At 35.3% G+C, this 15,378-nt stretch overlaps 3 protein-coding genes across 3 annotated transcripts in view; 1 reads left to right on the top strand and 2 right to left on the bottom strand.

Annotated features, from left to right (window-relative positions):
- The window catches only part of LOC107615011 (2-alkenal reductase (NADP(+)-dependent)), a 42,454-nt gene extending 36,516 nt beyond the window's left edge, over positions 1-5,938 (top strand). Inside the window, exons 3-5 of the mRNA XM_088498327.1 lie at positions 3,989-4,155; positions 5,039-5,121; positions 5,217-5,938. Coding sequence (XP_088354453.1) covers positions 3,989-4,155; positions 5,039-5,121; positions 5,217-5,595 — 629 coding nt within the window. The 3' untranslated portion in view covers positions 5,596-5,938. The remainder of the gene's footprint in view (positions 1-3,988; positions 4,156-5,038; positions 5,122-5,216) is intronic.
- Positions 184-1,896, bottom strand: LOC148543763 (uncharacterized). The gene has a single exon (XM_088498324.1). It carries the CDS (start codon positions 1,894-1,896, stop codon positions 184-186), a length of 1,713 nt encoding a protein of 570 aa, XP_088354450.1.
- An 8,556-nt stretch (positions 5,939-14,494) lies between the features above and the next one.
- Positions 14,495-15,115, bottom strand: LOC148543762 (uncharacterized). Its single transcript, XM_088498707.1, has 2 exons — positions 15,011-15,115; positions 14,495-14,860 (listed from the first exon to the last, which is right to left on the bottom strand). The coding sequence occupies exons 1-2, from the start codon at positions 15,113-15,115 to the stop codon at positions 14,495-14,497; spliced, it is 471 nt and encodes a 156-aa protein (XP_088354833.1).
- Between the last annotated feature and the right edge of the window lie 263 nt (positions 15,116-15,378).

Genomic DNA, 15,378 nt, shown 5'->3' with positions numbered 1-15,378 from the left:
CAACTTTCCCAACAGCCACAATTTTTCCTTTTGCATCATCACCGAAAGTGACAAGTCCTCCATCATAGTCATCAAGCTTTATGAAGAAGGTTGCCTTTCCGGTCATATGCCTAGAGCATCCGCTGTCCATATACCACACATTTTCCTTCTTTTTGGATGCTAGGCACACCTACAAAACAATGCTTAAGTAACCTTAGGTATCCAAATCTTTTTGGATCCTTTTACGTTAAACCATCTTCTATGTCCTAAGCCATTGTAATCAAAAACAATTTTATAAACTTTGTCACCAACCATTCTTTCACCGAAAAAGCATTGAATGGGAAAGTGTCCATTCCGATTGCATAGTCTACAAAACCTTGGAGTTGCCTTTTTGTTAAAGTAGGTGGGATCTTGAAATCTTGTGTCATTAGAAGATGAAGCAATATTTTCAAAATGTGAATTTTCAGATTTATGAAACCCCAACCCAGCCTTATCATAAAGAGGTTTTTGACTAGCCAAGATGTGATTTAAACTTTCAGAACTTTGTGTAAATTTGGCCAAGTCTTCCTCAAGTCTTTTAACCTTTTTAAGCAACTCTTCATTTTGTTTAAAACAGTCCACATATGCAAGAACACAATGGTTACTTTCACAGCTCCTAACTTGGGCTCTTAACTGCTTATTTTCTTCAACAAGATCACAAGCAGTTTCGGCCTCTCTCACTTTTTCTTTTAGAAAACTGTTTTCGGCCTTAAGAATGGTAATTTGCTGTTCAAGTTCTTGATTTTCCAGCAGAAAACATCTTATTTTTTCAGAAAGGTGGTCTATCATAAGATGGAGATCTTCAGTGTTAGGGTTATGAAAGACTACCTGATCTATGTGGTCTGCCATGAGACATGTTTGTGACTTGGTCTCGGTTTCTTCATCATCATCATCAGAATCATTCTCCAAGTCTTCCCATGTGGCCATCAGTCCTTTCTTCTTTCCTCTTTTTGGCTTTTCCTCCTTCTTCAGCTTGGGACAATCAGATTTGAAATGCCCCATTTCCTTGCAATTGTAGCAAGTTACCTTGCTGAGGTCTTTCTTCACTTTCCTTGTGCTGCTGCCTTTGCCTCTGAGCTTAGCCATTTTCCTGAATTTTTTTGCAAATAAAACAAACTCATTTTCAGAAGAGTTATCACTGGATTCATCATCCAGGGGGTTAGTCACAGAAGAAAATGCAATTCCTTTCTTTTTTGTATCTTTTTTCAAATAGGTATTTTCAAAAGCAAGAAGATTTCCTCTCAAATCATCAAGTGTTATGGAGTCTAGGCTACTACTCTCAGAAATAATTAAAGCTTTAGTCTCCCACTCTTTTGTGAGACATCTCAACAATCTTCTCACTAGCACAGAATCAGAATGTGTAATTCCCAGAGCATCTAAGCCAACAATGATAGCATTGAAATGTTCAAACAGTTCATCAATGGACTCTCCTTCCTTCATTGCAAACGTTTCATATTCTCTGTTTAGCATATCTGCCCGAGTCTTCTTGACAATGGTGGTTCCTTCATGGGTGATTTGCAATTTGTCCCAGATTTCCTTTGCCGTTGTGCATCTTGATACCCGTCGGTACTCCTCAAAGCTGATAGCACAATTGAGCAGATTTATTGCTTTGGCATTTAACTCCACCTTCTTCCTATCTTCCTCGGTCCATCTTGCTTCTGGTTTGAGAGAAACAACTCCTTCTGCACTTGTGATAGTTGGATATTGAGGCCCTTCGAGAATAATCTTCCAAAGTCTGTAATCCACTGCTTGTACGAATATTTTCATCCTCTCCTTCCAATAGGTATAATTTTTCCCATTGAAAAGAGGAGGTCTGTTGCTTGATTGTCCTTCAGTTAGATTATAAGACACCACATTTGCGCCACTGTTTTCTGCCATGAGGATCTTTGTTCCAAGCTGCAAAGCTTGATCTCTTTGAGACCAAGCTCTGATACCAATTGATGGTTTCAGTGGCTAAGAGAAGGGGGGGGGGTTGAATCTTAGCCCCTTTTTTTCTTGCTAACACTTGCTGGATTCAGAGGAGACTTTTCTGTTTTTAGCTCGTCCCTAGCCACGAGACATTTTCATTTTGTCTCGTCACTTGGCACGAGACATTTTTTGTTTTTGCTCCTGTGCAGTAGAAAACAGAAATGAAGTAGGAGAGGAAGAAAATCACACCAAGATATATCCTGGTTCGGCTGCTAAGTGCAGTGCAGCCTACATCCAGTCTCCATCACAACAATGATGGAATTTCACTATAATCAAACAGATTACAACTTGTAAAGTGCTAACCCAACTTACAAGGGGATTCCCACAGAATCATGAAACACAACATAGATGAACAAAGGAACTCTAAGACATCTATGGCTTTTTCTTTTAATTTTGCACTCTCTGCCTTTTTCCGCTCTATGGCTTTTTCATTACAAACCTCACTGTTTGCCTTTTACCATGAGACTCAAGACATGACAAAATTAAACAGAAAAATACAAAACTGAATACATTGAAGGAGAAGAGAAAACTGTTAGCTCAGGTAGCTCTGAGAACTCTGTGCCTTGCACTCTCAATTTTTCTCCTTGCTTCAAACAGTGGCTGTCCACCCTTAATATAGAAGAGGGGAGCCTCCACTTATTGAAGCCAAAACTGAACCAACTTCTTCTTCCTTCAACTAAACCGGTTCGGCCACATAGAGAGAGAAGAGATAACCATGCATTAACCAACATGCAATTACCTCTAGTCCTTTCTTGATCATCACCCTTCATCAATCCGAGCTCTCCATCCTTGGCTTGCTCTCCAAGATGAAATTCTGGCCCTTGATGCTTCATGATGATGATGACTTCATCTGCTTCAATCTCTGCCTTCAACCATCACTTCGCCACTCTAGCTACTTCCTGTGGTGGTTGAGCAGAATCGAAGACAAGCCATGCCTCCAAGGATCTTCTCTACTGGCCGAATCTTTTTCTTTCTTTTTGGGTATGGAGGATCCGAGATTACCTCACCAAATCTTACCAGATTAGGTGATAATCTCAGCCACAGCACATTTTTATTTTAGTATGTTTTCTTGCCATCATTGTGATGGTCTTGATGCATGCAACTTCTTCTCTTCGGTGATTGTAGCTTGGTGTAGCTTCCATGGTTCTCTGGTTAAGGACCGAAGAAAGAAGAGAAGCAAATAGAAAGAAAGAAGAAAGAGAAAAGCAAAACTATGAGAGTTATGAAAGATAAATTAATTAGGTGCATTTCTCCAAGCTTGTGAAGTAGCGTGTAAGCTACTATTGATTGCCATCAAATCACTTGACTTTTTCTCTTTCATATTTCCAAGGACTGCATTAACCTTACTTGATAAAATTTGAATTCCATTACAAGTTAAGCATGTGATGTCCGTTGGAAGCACTTTGCTTTCTCTTTTCTTTTGGTTTCGGATCAATGTAAACACCAAGTGTTACTTAATAGATTTTGGGCTTTGTAAAGTTGAAATTAATAGTTGGCCCACATGGTTAACATTTGCTTTCCTGGTGAAATTTGTAACGGATCAAGTGTAGGAAGCAAACATGGGCTTAACTTATTCTTGGCCCAATTGATAAAACTATTTCAGCCAAAACAACATTTAACAAGAATTACATGAGGCTGAAATTTATTTTATTGGGCTTGAGATCCTTTCTTTTTATTTCGGCCCAATATTAACCTGCACAACAAAATTATTTTAATTAGCTCATTAATCATAATTAGCTTAATAATTTTGCTGTTAATAATGTTTGATCATCATTAATTTGGTTTAGAGTTTTCCAAACTCTTCAGAAGGTTATATGGCTGGATTCATTATAGAGCATTTGGCTGACAAGCTATGTTATGGAGGAAATGGTACTTGAATGATTAGTTTTTAAGGTTCTAAAACCAGACTGGTTATTTTGCAAGATTATGGATGTTACTTGCTTATACTCCTTGGTATTATTGTTTGTTTAGACATTCTTTAATTTTGACTCAATGAATGCAGGTATGCCAGGAATGACTGCCTATGCTGGTTTCTTTGAAGTTGGGCTTCCTAAGAAAGGAGAGAAAGTTTTTGTTTCTGCAGCCTCTGGTGCAGTTGGTCAACTTGTTGGTCAATTTGCTAAATTCAGCGGTTGTTATGTCGTTGGAAGTGCTGGAAGTAAAGACAAGGTATTCATTTTATCTCTCTTGTTATATATATATATGTCTTGATATGTGGTAAATCCCCTTATTCTCCATATTTATTCTATTCTAAGTACTTCTGTTTTGTAAAGTAATATTCCAAATAAGCCTCTATGGAATTTTTAGTCTCCCAACAAATTTTAATTACCAAATCCCAGACGTTGACTTCATTAGACATATCAGTCTCCAACCTTTTACTTCGTTTGATAAATCAGTTTTCACGTCAAATTCTCATGTTAGAGGCTAGAATGTTTTGTCAAATCAGTCCCCATTATTATTGAAAAGAGACACTAAAGTCTCTAAAATTTATTCTCCAACCAATCCCCACTCAAGCGAGCTTTGTTAGCCTCTAATGGAATAATCTAATGTTAGGACTGATTTGTTTAACAGAGTAGAAGGTTGGGGACTAAAGTAGTTGACTAAATTATTTTAGGAACTAATTTGGGTTGTTATGCTATTTTTGTAATAGCATGATTATCATGCAGAAAACTGATGCCAATTTCCAAGCTTTTGTAAGTAACTATATATCTCAAGGTTATCAAACTCTAGTGTTAACTTGAGTTTTATGACTCAAGTTTACTTAAGCTCTACGAATTACGTGAACTCTTGTATTTGATAACTTTGACATGTGTTGACACTCCCAAGACATCTAGTACATATAGTCATCTTAGTCAAATGAACATATTGTCATTTATGTTTGTTAATACTTCCAATTTTTTTGCACATAATCCCATTATGCATCCAACCCCTCACTTATGATGTTATAAAGCATTTGACTGGCAAGACATGAAATCCGTTCATCTTAAATTTGCTCACAAAGAAAAGTTACCTAGTTATTCTTTTACCTGAGTTCTTGTCTTTTTACAACCAGGTGGATTTATTGAAGAATAAATTAGGATTTGATGATGCTTTTAACTACAAAGAAGAGCCAGACCTCAATGCCGCATTGAAAAGGTTTGCGATATAAAAATTTGAACTGCCATGGAGTTAAGTTTCCTTTTTAAGACTACATACTAGTGAATATTGGTTCTTATCATTTTACAAATCAGATACTTCCCTGAAGGCATTGACATTTACTTTGAGAATGTTGGGGGGAAGACACTTGATGCCGTGCTGCTAAATATGAGAGTCCATGGCCGAATAGTCGTATGTGGAATGGTCTCGCAGTACAATCTTGCTCAACCTGAAGGTGTAACAAATCTGGCGAATCTCATATTCAAGCGGATTCGTATGCAAGGCTTTAATGTTGCCGATTACTATCAATTATATCCCAAGTTCTTGGAGTACGTCGTGCCGAAAATCAAAGAAGGGAAGATTGTTTATGTGGAAGACATAGTCGAGGGCCTTGAAAAGGCTCCTCCGGCTTTGGTTGGCCTTTTCAGCGGTCGCAATGTTGGAAAACAAGTGATTGTTCTTGCTCGTGAATGAATGTGTAGTTTCATTTTCTTCCATTTGGTGTTTAGTATATATGGGTGAGTGTTTTCATTTGTTCTATAGCAAAACTTTCCAATTGCTTTTACCCTTTGGTTCCGATATGACAGAAAAAACACTGATTTCCAAACATAGTGGATGCTTTATGGAGTGTTGAGTAGGGCTGTAAATTGGTGAAAGGAAGAAAAAGGATCCATGTTTCAGTTACAAGTAAGCCATGAACATTGGTTAATACTTAATTGTTGGCTTATTGTTGTAAGTCGTTAGTCTAATTTTCTTAAATACTGCTATGCGTGTATTTAATATAGTTTTTATTAATATAATCTGCTGTTAAAGATGATGTTAACTCCCTTAGATTTTCACATTGCCTTTTGAGGGGCACGGATTCCATGTGCAGTGTGTTTGGCTTACCAATTTGCATAACATTTAACTTTGGCTGACCGGTGTGCCTGTCTGAATCTACTTTCATATGATTAGCTAGTAATACTTTAGTTGGAGTAACTTTATAAATATTAGTTTTATGATGGTTATTATTGTTAAATTTAAAATATTTTGTGGTATTATATCAAAAAATTAAAAAAAATCAAATATTTAAATTAATTTAGAATTAATAAAATTTTGTTAGGTAAGATATTTTTGTTGTATTATTTTGCACATCGTTAAACGCCGGAGTGAGGGGCGCCATTAAACCAGAGTGAAAGAGGATGGGATATCACCTCTGATGACAGCACAGCGTGTGGGGAGGATGGCTTCTTGGCCAATATCCTCGTTGCCAACGCGCACGACCCCTCCTCACCAACACGTCCTTTACCTCCGATGCCAGCATCCCCAACGCCCGCAAGACGACAATACTTCAGGTGTACAGTAACACCTCGTCAGCAACCATGGAGCAGATGCCCCGACAAAGAGGATTACAGTATGGTAGGGATGAGATTAGGAGGGAGATGCTGTCGCGTGTACATAGGACAGATGCCTTCCTCCTCTTTGTCGTTGTCTTAGCTTTCTCCTCTTCCTCTGCTGTTGCAAGCGCACTGCGCCTTCCACTATTTTTACCGCCGGCAACGACTCCAAACCTCCCCACTGTCTCTGCTGCTCACTCTTTCGCCGCTCCATCAACTCTTCTCCAGCATCCTCCCTCCTTCGGCGAGAACTCGGTGAAGCTTTGGACCCCACAACAATCTTGCATCAAGGAGAACGCGAGTTTCACAACAAGATCTTCCTTTTAATTCATTTGCAAACTTGTGAAATCAATGAATCACTTGGAATTTATGATAGATTTGTTGGATTATTACCATTTACAATTTTTTATTTTTTGTTAAACAAAAAGCGAAAAAACAAAGTTGGTTAGATTTATCTATTAGTCATTATTTGTTGGAGTTTTGAGAAGAAAGGAACATTTTATGAAAAGAAAAATAAACAATAAATGAATTTTATATTTTAAATTACTATATTCTAAACCAATTATTACAAGTTAAATAATTCAATTCAATCTTTTTGTAAAATAAGATATTCTGAAAATTAGTAATATTTTGAATAACTTAATTAATTATAGTAATATATATTGAAAATTAGTGATTTTGATACGTTAATTTTATTAATTATAGTTAAATGATAACGAAAATAATTTTATTAATTATAGTAAGATGCCATGTGAAATTAGTAGTTTTTTAGAGTAATTTTATGGATTATAATATAATTTAAAAAATTAGTTATTTTTAATAATTGTTAGATTAATTTTATTAATTATAGTAATATGCTATAAAAATTTATTAATTATTTAGAATATAGTAATATGCTATAAAAAATTAATATTTTTTAGATTAATTTTATTAAATTAATAGGTATTACTACTGATTTGGTAAATAAATCAAAAATAAAAAAATATACCTAAAAAATTTTAAAGTTCAAATAATAGAATAAATATATATAAAAAATAAGTAAAAAAAAAATCATAAACTCTAAAACCTAAATCTTAAACTAAAATTTTAAACCGTAAAACCTAAATTAGTAATATATATATATATATATATATATATATATATATTAAAAATTAGTGATTTATTACATTAATGTTATTAATTATAGTTAAATGATACAAAAAATAATTATGTAAAATTAGTAATATTTTTAAAATAACTTTATAATCTATATTAATATGATTTAGGAAATTACTTATATTTTTTATAATTTTATTAATTAGAGTAATATAATATGATAGATTAGTAAATTTTTAAAATAATTTTATTAATTATAATAATATGATATGAAAAATTAATAATTACTAAATTAATTTTATTAATTATAGTTGTCATTAAAATTAATTAATTATTCAAAAATGCCAAATCTTGTTTTTGGCTTTCACGGATTATTCAAAAACAATAGGAGTAGCGTGGCCATGGTGGATCAACAGATTTTGCCAAAAAAAAAAAAAACAGTGCAGAATATTCTAGAACAAAAAACTCTTAAATGGGTTTTTGTTGGTGACAAAGGTGGCATGGACAAAGCCACATGCAACTCAATACTCTCGATTCTTTTCGACATTGTTGACGGTTCTGTTCTCATCATTTCCACCGATCCAACTCACAATCTCAGCGATGTTTTTCAACAACGATTCACAAAAACTTCAATTTTAGTCAATGACTTCACCAATCTCTATGCTATGGAAGTGGATCCCACTATTGAGCATAAGGATATAGGCATCTTGCAGAGTGTGAGCAGTGAACTTCGGGTGTACCGGAGAAGACGGTGCCGAAGCCACCATAGCTGAATGGGGAAGAGAAGGAGTTGGTAGCGCGACGAAGGAGCGAGTAAAAGAGGCGGTGGGGAGGTTTGAGTCGTTGTTAGCGGTAAAGATAATGGAAGGGGCGGTGCGCTGCGACGGCAAAGAAAGTGGAGGAAAAGAACCTGGAAGAAAAAGCGGCTTTTAACAATTAAGTGAAATATATTTGTTTAAAAAAAATTAAAAGAAGTTACCCCTATTTTATGTGTAATTGTAAAAAAGACTCATAAAAATATATATTTTAATTTTGATACTTTTTGGTTTATTGGTGCGCCAAACAGCTTTTTGACACTTCGGTGCACAAACTCCTCCCGTGTACCGAATTCGTGCCCCTTTTGAATTTAAGAGAAGACTATTTTATCCGTAATAACTAATAACATGACTTTACCGAACATTTAAAAAAAAATCTAATTTAAAGGATGTCTTTATTTTATAGAAACGTTTTTTCTTTAATAATGCTCCATGGTATGTTTTTGGACAAACAGCATGGTATGTTTTTTTTTTAAATTAGATGTTTTATTTTTTTTCTTTTTGTTTGACAAGCTTTAACTATTATTAACCAATATATGCATTAAACGTGTATTGCTTTCAAAACATACGAGAAAGTATAGATAAATCAATTAGGAGTGTACCTAATTTTTTAAATTTTAAAAAATGTTCTCCCAGGGTTGTATTGCGCACGTTGGTCTTTTTTTTACTCTTTTTATTCTATATTTCTTATGATAATTTAAATTTCAAAAAATGTTCTCCCAGAGTTGCATTTTTTTTTTTTTGGTGACTTCCCAGAGTTGCATTGCACACGTTCGTCTTCTTTTTCTTTTTTTTTTTCCTCTTTTTATTCCATGTTTTTTTATGATAATTTGAATTCACATTTTGTAAAAAAAATACCTAATTTTTTTAATGGACTTCTTTTTTTTACTAATTGATTGTATTTGTAAGACTACGTTTATTTCTGAAGACATGACAAGATAAGACAATGAGAATAAGACATAAAAAATAGACACAAAATTTTGTATTTTTGTATTCTGTTTGGTGATAAACTAAAATAAATTATAAAATTTTATTTTATTCTCATTTTTGTTTCATTCAAAAAATTTGAGACAAAAAATATAATAATAAAAAATATAATTATGAAAAATTAACAAAAATAATGAAAGAAAAAATAAAAAATAAATTGTATCCCTTGTTAATATTTTTGTATCTTTTTTATTAGAATGGACATAAAATACACTAATTCAATATCTTTGGACATATAATTTTTCCTCTATCAAATTCAATTTTGTGTCCTATAAACAAACGCAACCTAATTAATTATCTAGCAAAGTTGAATATTTTATATACATTGTTCATGGAACTAACATCCCATTATCCTATCATTTTATGTTATCACTTCATGCTTTTGGTAAAAGATTGCATCGATCTTTATTTTATTAAATCCAATTAATTAATAAAATAAATAGGCAAATCATTTAAAAGTTTGGAAATTAATTTTATCATAAACAAAAGTTTATTTAATAAATTTTATATTTCAAAAGACTTTTTGTAAATAATATTATTTATTTTGATTTGTCTTCTCAAATTTGCATAAAATTTTTTTACTTTTTAGGATTTGTGACTTTTTGTTGTTGAATATAATTGTCTATATATATATATATATATATATATATATATATATATATATATATATATGACAAGAATAGAGGATATTAATTAATATAAGAGTTTTATTTCTTTATTTAATTATTTTTATATATATAAATATATGTGAGCATAATTTTTAGAGAAGAATTTTATAGTTTGCAAAGAGTTAAAAGATATTTTTTTAATTTAGATTAGATATCTATTGGTCAAAGAGTTGGCAAGCAAAAGTTAGTTTTGGTGTAGATATACATAGCAAAAGTTATCATTGAAAGATAAAGTTATTTTTAGGGCATTTTACTCAAATAAAATGTTTGAAAGGATTCTTTACTCAAATACAATATTTGTCATTCGTTTACATGAGTGTCCTGTTTTATTATTATGTAAACAGTGGTAGGTAACCACGGTTTCCAATTTAAACATAAACCGTAGGAGGTAGGGACGGTTTACTTATAGGAAACGTTGAGCATAAACCGCGGTTGCTTACCACGGAATATGCATGGAAAAGTTTGGTAGAAACTGTGGGTGGTCACCACGGTTTATAAAGAAACATTGTGAGCATAAAACCCTGTTGGCTATCACGGTTTATGCTTTGAGTAATATAAAATTATGTGACAAACGAATAATATTAAATTAATTAATTTTTTTGCAATATAATTTAAAAAATTAATAAATGTCAAATCAAATACTCTATATAATTAAATATCAAATTCAATACTCTACATAATTAATAGTTTAGATAGTTTAGAAAATTAATATATTAATTTTTTTAAATGAACTTTTTTACGTCTTATATATATGACAATCAAATAAATTGGCCAATATTCAAAATAAATAATATTGTAGTAGACAAAATTAATAATTTAAAAAATAAAAACAAAATATCTAATTACTTAAATTACAATTTCATCAACAATTTTTACTTTTTTGCAGCACCACTTTCATCTTGTGACTTGTCCCACTTGTTCTTCCTCCTTTTTTATTGTTGCTATTGTGGTGTCGATGTAGCCTGTGGTGGTGCCATCTTAGCAGCATCCTCGTCTTCCTTCTTCTTCTTAGCAATGGCCTTCAAGGTCTCCTCCTTCTCCTTCTTCAATGCCTGCTCCCTCATAACATCAGTGTGGGTCCTGACGAAGGAGTTCGGTGTCCTCTCGCCAGCAGAGAAGGGATCGTGGCGCTCTGGTAAGATGATGTACTTTTCTTTGGCAGTACTCATCCTTTTTGTGGGTAAATTTCTGTGGCTTTCTGAACTCCAATTCAGCATCGCCATCACCGGCACCTTTGACATCTCCTTGAGTAGAGATTAGGGGGCTGTAATCTCATTATCCATAGTATCGATATTCTCTTCATTTTCATTGACAAGAATTGAGGTGAGGTAGGAGCTCTTGTCGAAACCGCAATAATGGTCAGTGTCAAAGGTGAGAGAAGTGAGAGGTAGAATTGAATTTTCAAAATTTTTTTTTCAATGTTAAAAAGGACTTTTATTGCATCATAAAAGTGGTACAAGTGTCCAAATGCAGGACATGAGATAGAGAAAGTGGGGGTTTTCCAAATAAAAAAAAAAAACTCACTAAAGGCAAAGTGAATAAAACTGAACCAAACTTAGAAGAGAGAATTGAAGAAAAAACGAAAACCTAAGACAGTGAGTTTAGGCTAGAGAGATGAATTGTTGCGCTAGATTTACCGACATTTGAAACGTCTCTTCCGTCGTTTGGTTTGTGTGCTCAAAGACCCAAAGGTTTCTTGCCTTCCATATGTTCCAACAGATACTTGCCGCAAGACCCAGCAACCTCTTCCCATCATGCTGCCGCTCAAGCTTTGTCTTCAATTCCTGCCACCATTCAAAGAACTGGTCACCGGTAGGATGTGGAAGGTGCAGGTAAATTTGACTTCTACTCCAAATTTTCTGGGCTCTCTTGCATGTAATTAGACAGTGGGTGATTGACTCTGGTTGCGTGTGACAATAAGGGCAAAGTGAACTTGTACTTGGAAATCTGTGATGGATGAGCTCTAGCACTGGAATTCGACCATGGAGGCATTTCCAGAGGAACATCTTCATGCTGGGAGGGACTTTCAGCTTCCCCAAGTGCTGCCAAATATGTTTTTGCTTCATGTGGTCAAGGCAGTGCTCTAATGGAAGGTGAAAAAATAGGTAAGCAATGTTATAACCTGAGGCCGTGTCATACACTTTAGATTTGTTGAGACTCCATTGAAGCACATGTTCTCCATCTGCAGGTTGAATTGAGTAGATTCTGCTTTGAATTTCAGGGGGAAAACTGTTGGCAGTCAGGTTGTTGTTCCAATTTCTATCAGGCAGCATAAGATCTTTTGCCCAGAAGACCGGATTCTGCGGGGCAATAGGTTGTGACAGAGGGATACGGAACGGATACGGCAGAGGTAACCAAGGGTCGCTAAATACTCGGATGGAACTACCAGAGCCAACCCTCTAGTTCAAGCTTTTTTCAACAACCGTTCGGCTCTCTAAGATGCTGCGCCAATCCCAAGAAGGTGAGCCTCCTAACTCAGTACTAATCGCATTGTTGTACTTAAAGTATTTACCTTTCAGTGTTCTTGCTAGGATAGAATTAGGTTGAGTAGCAATCCTCCAGTACTGTTTTCCTAATAAGGCGAGGTTTTGAGCCCTCAAATCTTTCAGGCCTAGTCCCCCCTCCTTCTTAGGTCTGGACATTGTATCCCAGCCAATCCAAACCATTCTCCGTTCTGTTCCTTTTTGACCACACCAGTACTGAGTAAGAATTTTGTGAATTTTATTAATGAATGTGTCTGGCAGTCTGAAGCAGGAGAGTGTATAGATTGGAACAGCTTTCCCAACATCCTTGAGTAAAATATTTCTTACTGCGTTTGACACCATATTCTTCTGTCATCCTTGAACCTTTTTCTGAATCTTTTTCCTTAATCAAGCCGAATGTAGCTTTTTTAGATTTGTTAACTAAAGAAGGGAGGTCCAAATATTTGTCCTGTGCACCGATATGTTCAATATGTAGGTTGGCTGCCACCTGGGTCCGGATATGATTTGGGGTATTGTTGCTAAAGAATATTGAGGATTTGTTGAGATTCACTTGTTGTCTACTAACCCTCTCGTATTCACCCAGGGTGTTTAGAATTTGTTCACAACCATATTCTGTTGCCTTAGAGAATAGAATAGAATCATCAGCAAAAAGGAGATGGCTAATAGTGGGACTTCTTCTGCACACCTGAATTCCTTGAATTCTATCGCTTAATTCCGCTTTGTGTAGCAAGAAGGAAAGACCTTCTGCACAGAAAAGAAAAAGATAGGGGGATAGAGGGTCACCTTGGCGGATACCTCTAGTTGATTTGAAATAACCAAAGGGTTGTCTTTCCACAACAACGGAATAAGAAACGGTAGTTACTAATTCATGAATCCAGTTTATCCACCTTTCACCGAATCCGAACTTAGTTAAAATGAACCATAGAAATTGCCACTCCACTCTATCATAAGCTTTACTCATATCTAACTTGACTGCCATTTCATGCTGCAGACCTGACTTTTTATTCTTTAGATAGTGCATACACTCATGAGTAATCAAGATATTGTCTGAAATTAAGCGGCCCTTGATAAAGGCACTTTGGGTAGGACTAATTAGTTTATTCATACAATCCTGTAGTCTATAGACGAGAACTTTAGAAATAATTTTGTAAATGACTGTAGATAAACTGACGGGTCTAACCTGTGTCATCGTAGTAGCATTCAGAACTTTTGGGATGAGACAGATATGTGTATGGTTGAAGCTTTTCAAAATTTTCTCCCTTGAAAGAAACTTCGAACTGCTCGAAAAATATCTGCACCCACTATATCCCAAAAGAATTGAAAGAACTTTGCAGTCATGCCATCTTCGGGGCACTTTGCCGGTGAATACTAAAAGTGGCTCGCTTAACTTCCTCAATAGTGACTGGTCTTTGTAGCCTATGGTTCATGGAAGCTGTAACCTTAGGCTAAAAGTACGAGAATAGGGGATTCGGGTCAGCATGGGCAGTTGAGGATAAAATGTCCCGAAAGTAGTCTTCCGCCACTGCTGCAATTGATGAGTTGGACAAGGCTATTTCCCAATTCGGTCCATTCAGTCTCCAAATCTTGTTCCTTCGAGTTCTAGTCCTGAATTTCCGGTAGAAAAAATTAGTATTTCTGTCCCCCTCCTTTAACTACTTGATTCTCGACTTCTCCTTCCAGTACATCTCCTCTTGGATAAAGGCTTGTTCTAATTTATGTTCTAACTTCTGGATATCCTCTCCTCCATTAATCCCAACTCTCCTAAGCCCTTCAAGTTGTCATTCCAAATCTTCAATTAATTTTTTAGAATTAGACCTATCCATTTGCTGCCATGCCACTAATCGATGCCTGCATAATTTCAATTTTTGGGCTAAAACATACATGGCCGAACCATCAAAATATGTTTCCCAAGCTAGTCGAATGGTTTCCCTAACCTCCTCCCTGCCACACTATCTCTCTTGAAATTTGAAACGCCTTTTAGATCGTTCCATTAGGGGGTTTGTGTCAAGAATAAGAGGGGCATGGTCTGACCCTGTCTCTGTTAACCTTAAAACAACTGCATTTGGGTATTGGTGAGTCCATTCTTCGTTGTCAAGGCATCTATCTAACCGTTCCATAATTAGGTCCTCATTCCTCCTTCTATTGCTCCACGTGAAAGGCCTACCAATCATTTTCAAATCAACCAGACTGTTACTGCCAATAAAATTAGTGAAGGCCGAGATAGCTTGATGAGATGTCACACCACCACCAACTTTTTCTGATTGGTTTGTGATAGCGTTAAAATCTCCCAAAATCACTAACCTTCCCTCCAATTGCTGAAGCAAAACTGAAATATCTTCAAATTGGTTATGCCGAACTTGATTATTAGTGCTCAGATGGACTCCCACCAAACTTCATAGCTCGTTCAAAGCCAAGTCTTTAACTTTCGCAGCAATAAAATATTCGGAGTGGCGAATGATGCTTACCTCACAACCATCCTTCCATACCAAAATAAGTCCTCCCGCTGTACCTAATGGATCCACCAAAAACCAGTTTGAATATCCATATTGTCTCAATGCCTTTTCCACCATCCGAGGTTGATTTTTGGATTCACAGATGAAACCAACCTTGGGGGAGTGGGACTTATGAATCCCTTTCAGATTATGGACTGTCAGGGGTCTCCCCAAACCCCGACAGTTCCATGTTAAGATTCTCATGGTGCTGTGGGTGCCATTTGTCGGCTGGCACCCTCTACCTCTGCTTGTTGTATATGGCTTTCCTCTATACAGAGCTTCTTCTGTCTTTGGACATTTTCCTTCCCAATAGTTCTTCTCTTGACACCACTAATTGGGCT

The sequence above is a fragment of the Arachis ipaensis genome, chromosome B9 (genome assembly GCF_059453495.1).
Source record: "Arachis ipaensis isolate K30076 ecotype BB chromosome B9, ASM5945349v1, whole genome shotgun sequence".
NCBI classification, from domain to species: domain Eukaryota; kingdom Viridiplantae; phylum Streptophyta; class Magnoliopsida; order Fabales; family Fabaceae; genus Arachis; species Arachis ipaensis.
The sequence above is the reverse complement of the archived record's forward strand: the minus strand, read 5'-3'. Positions and strand labels throughout refer to the sequence as shown.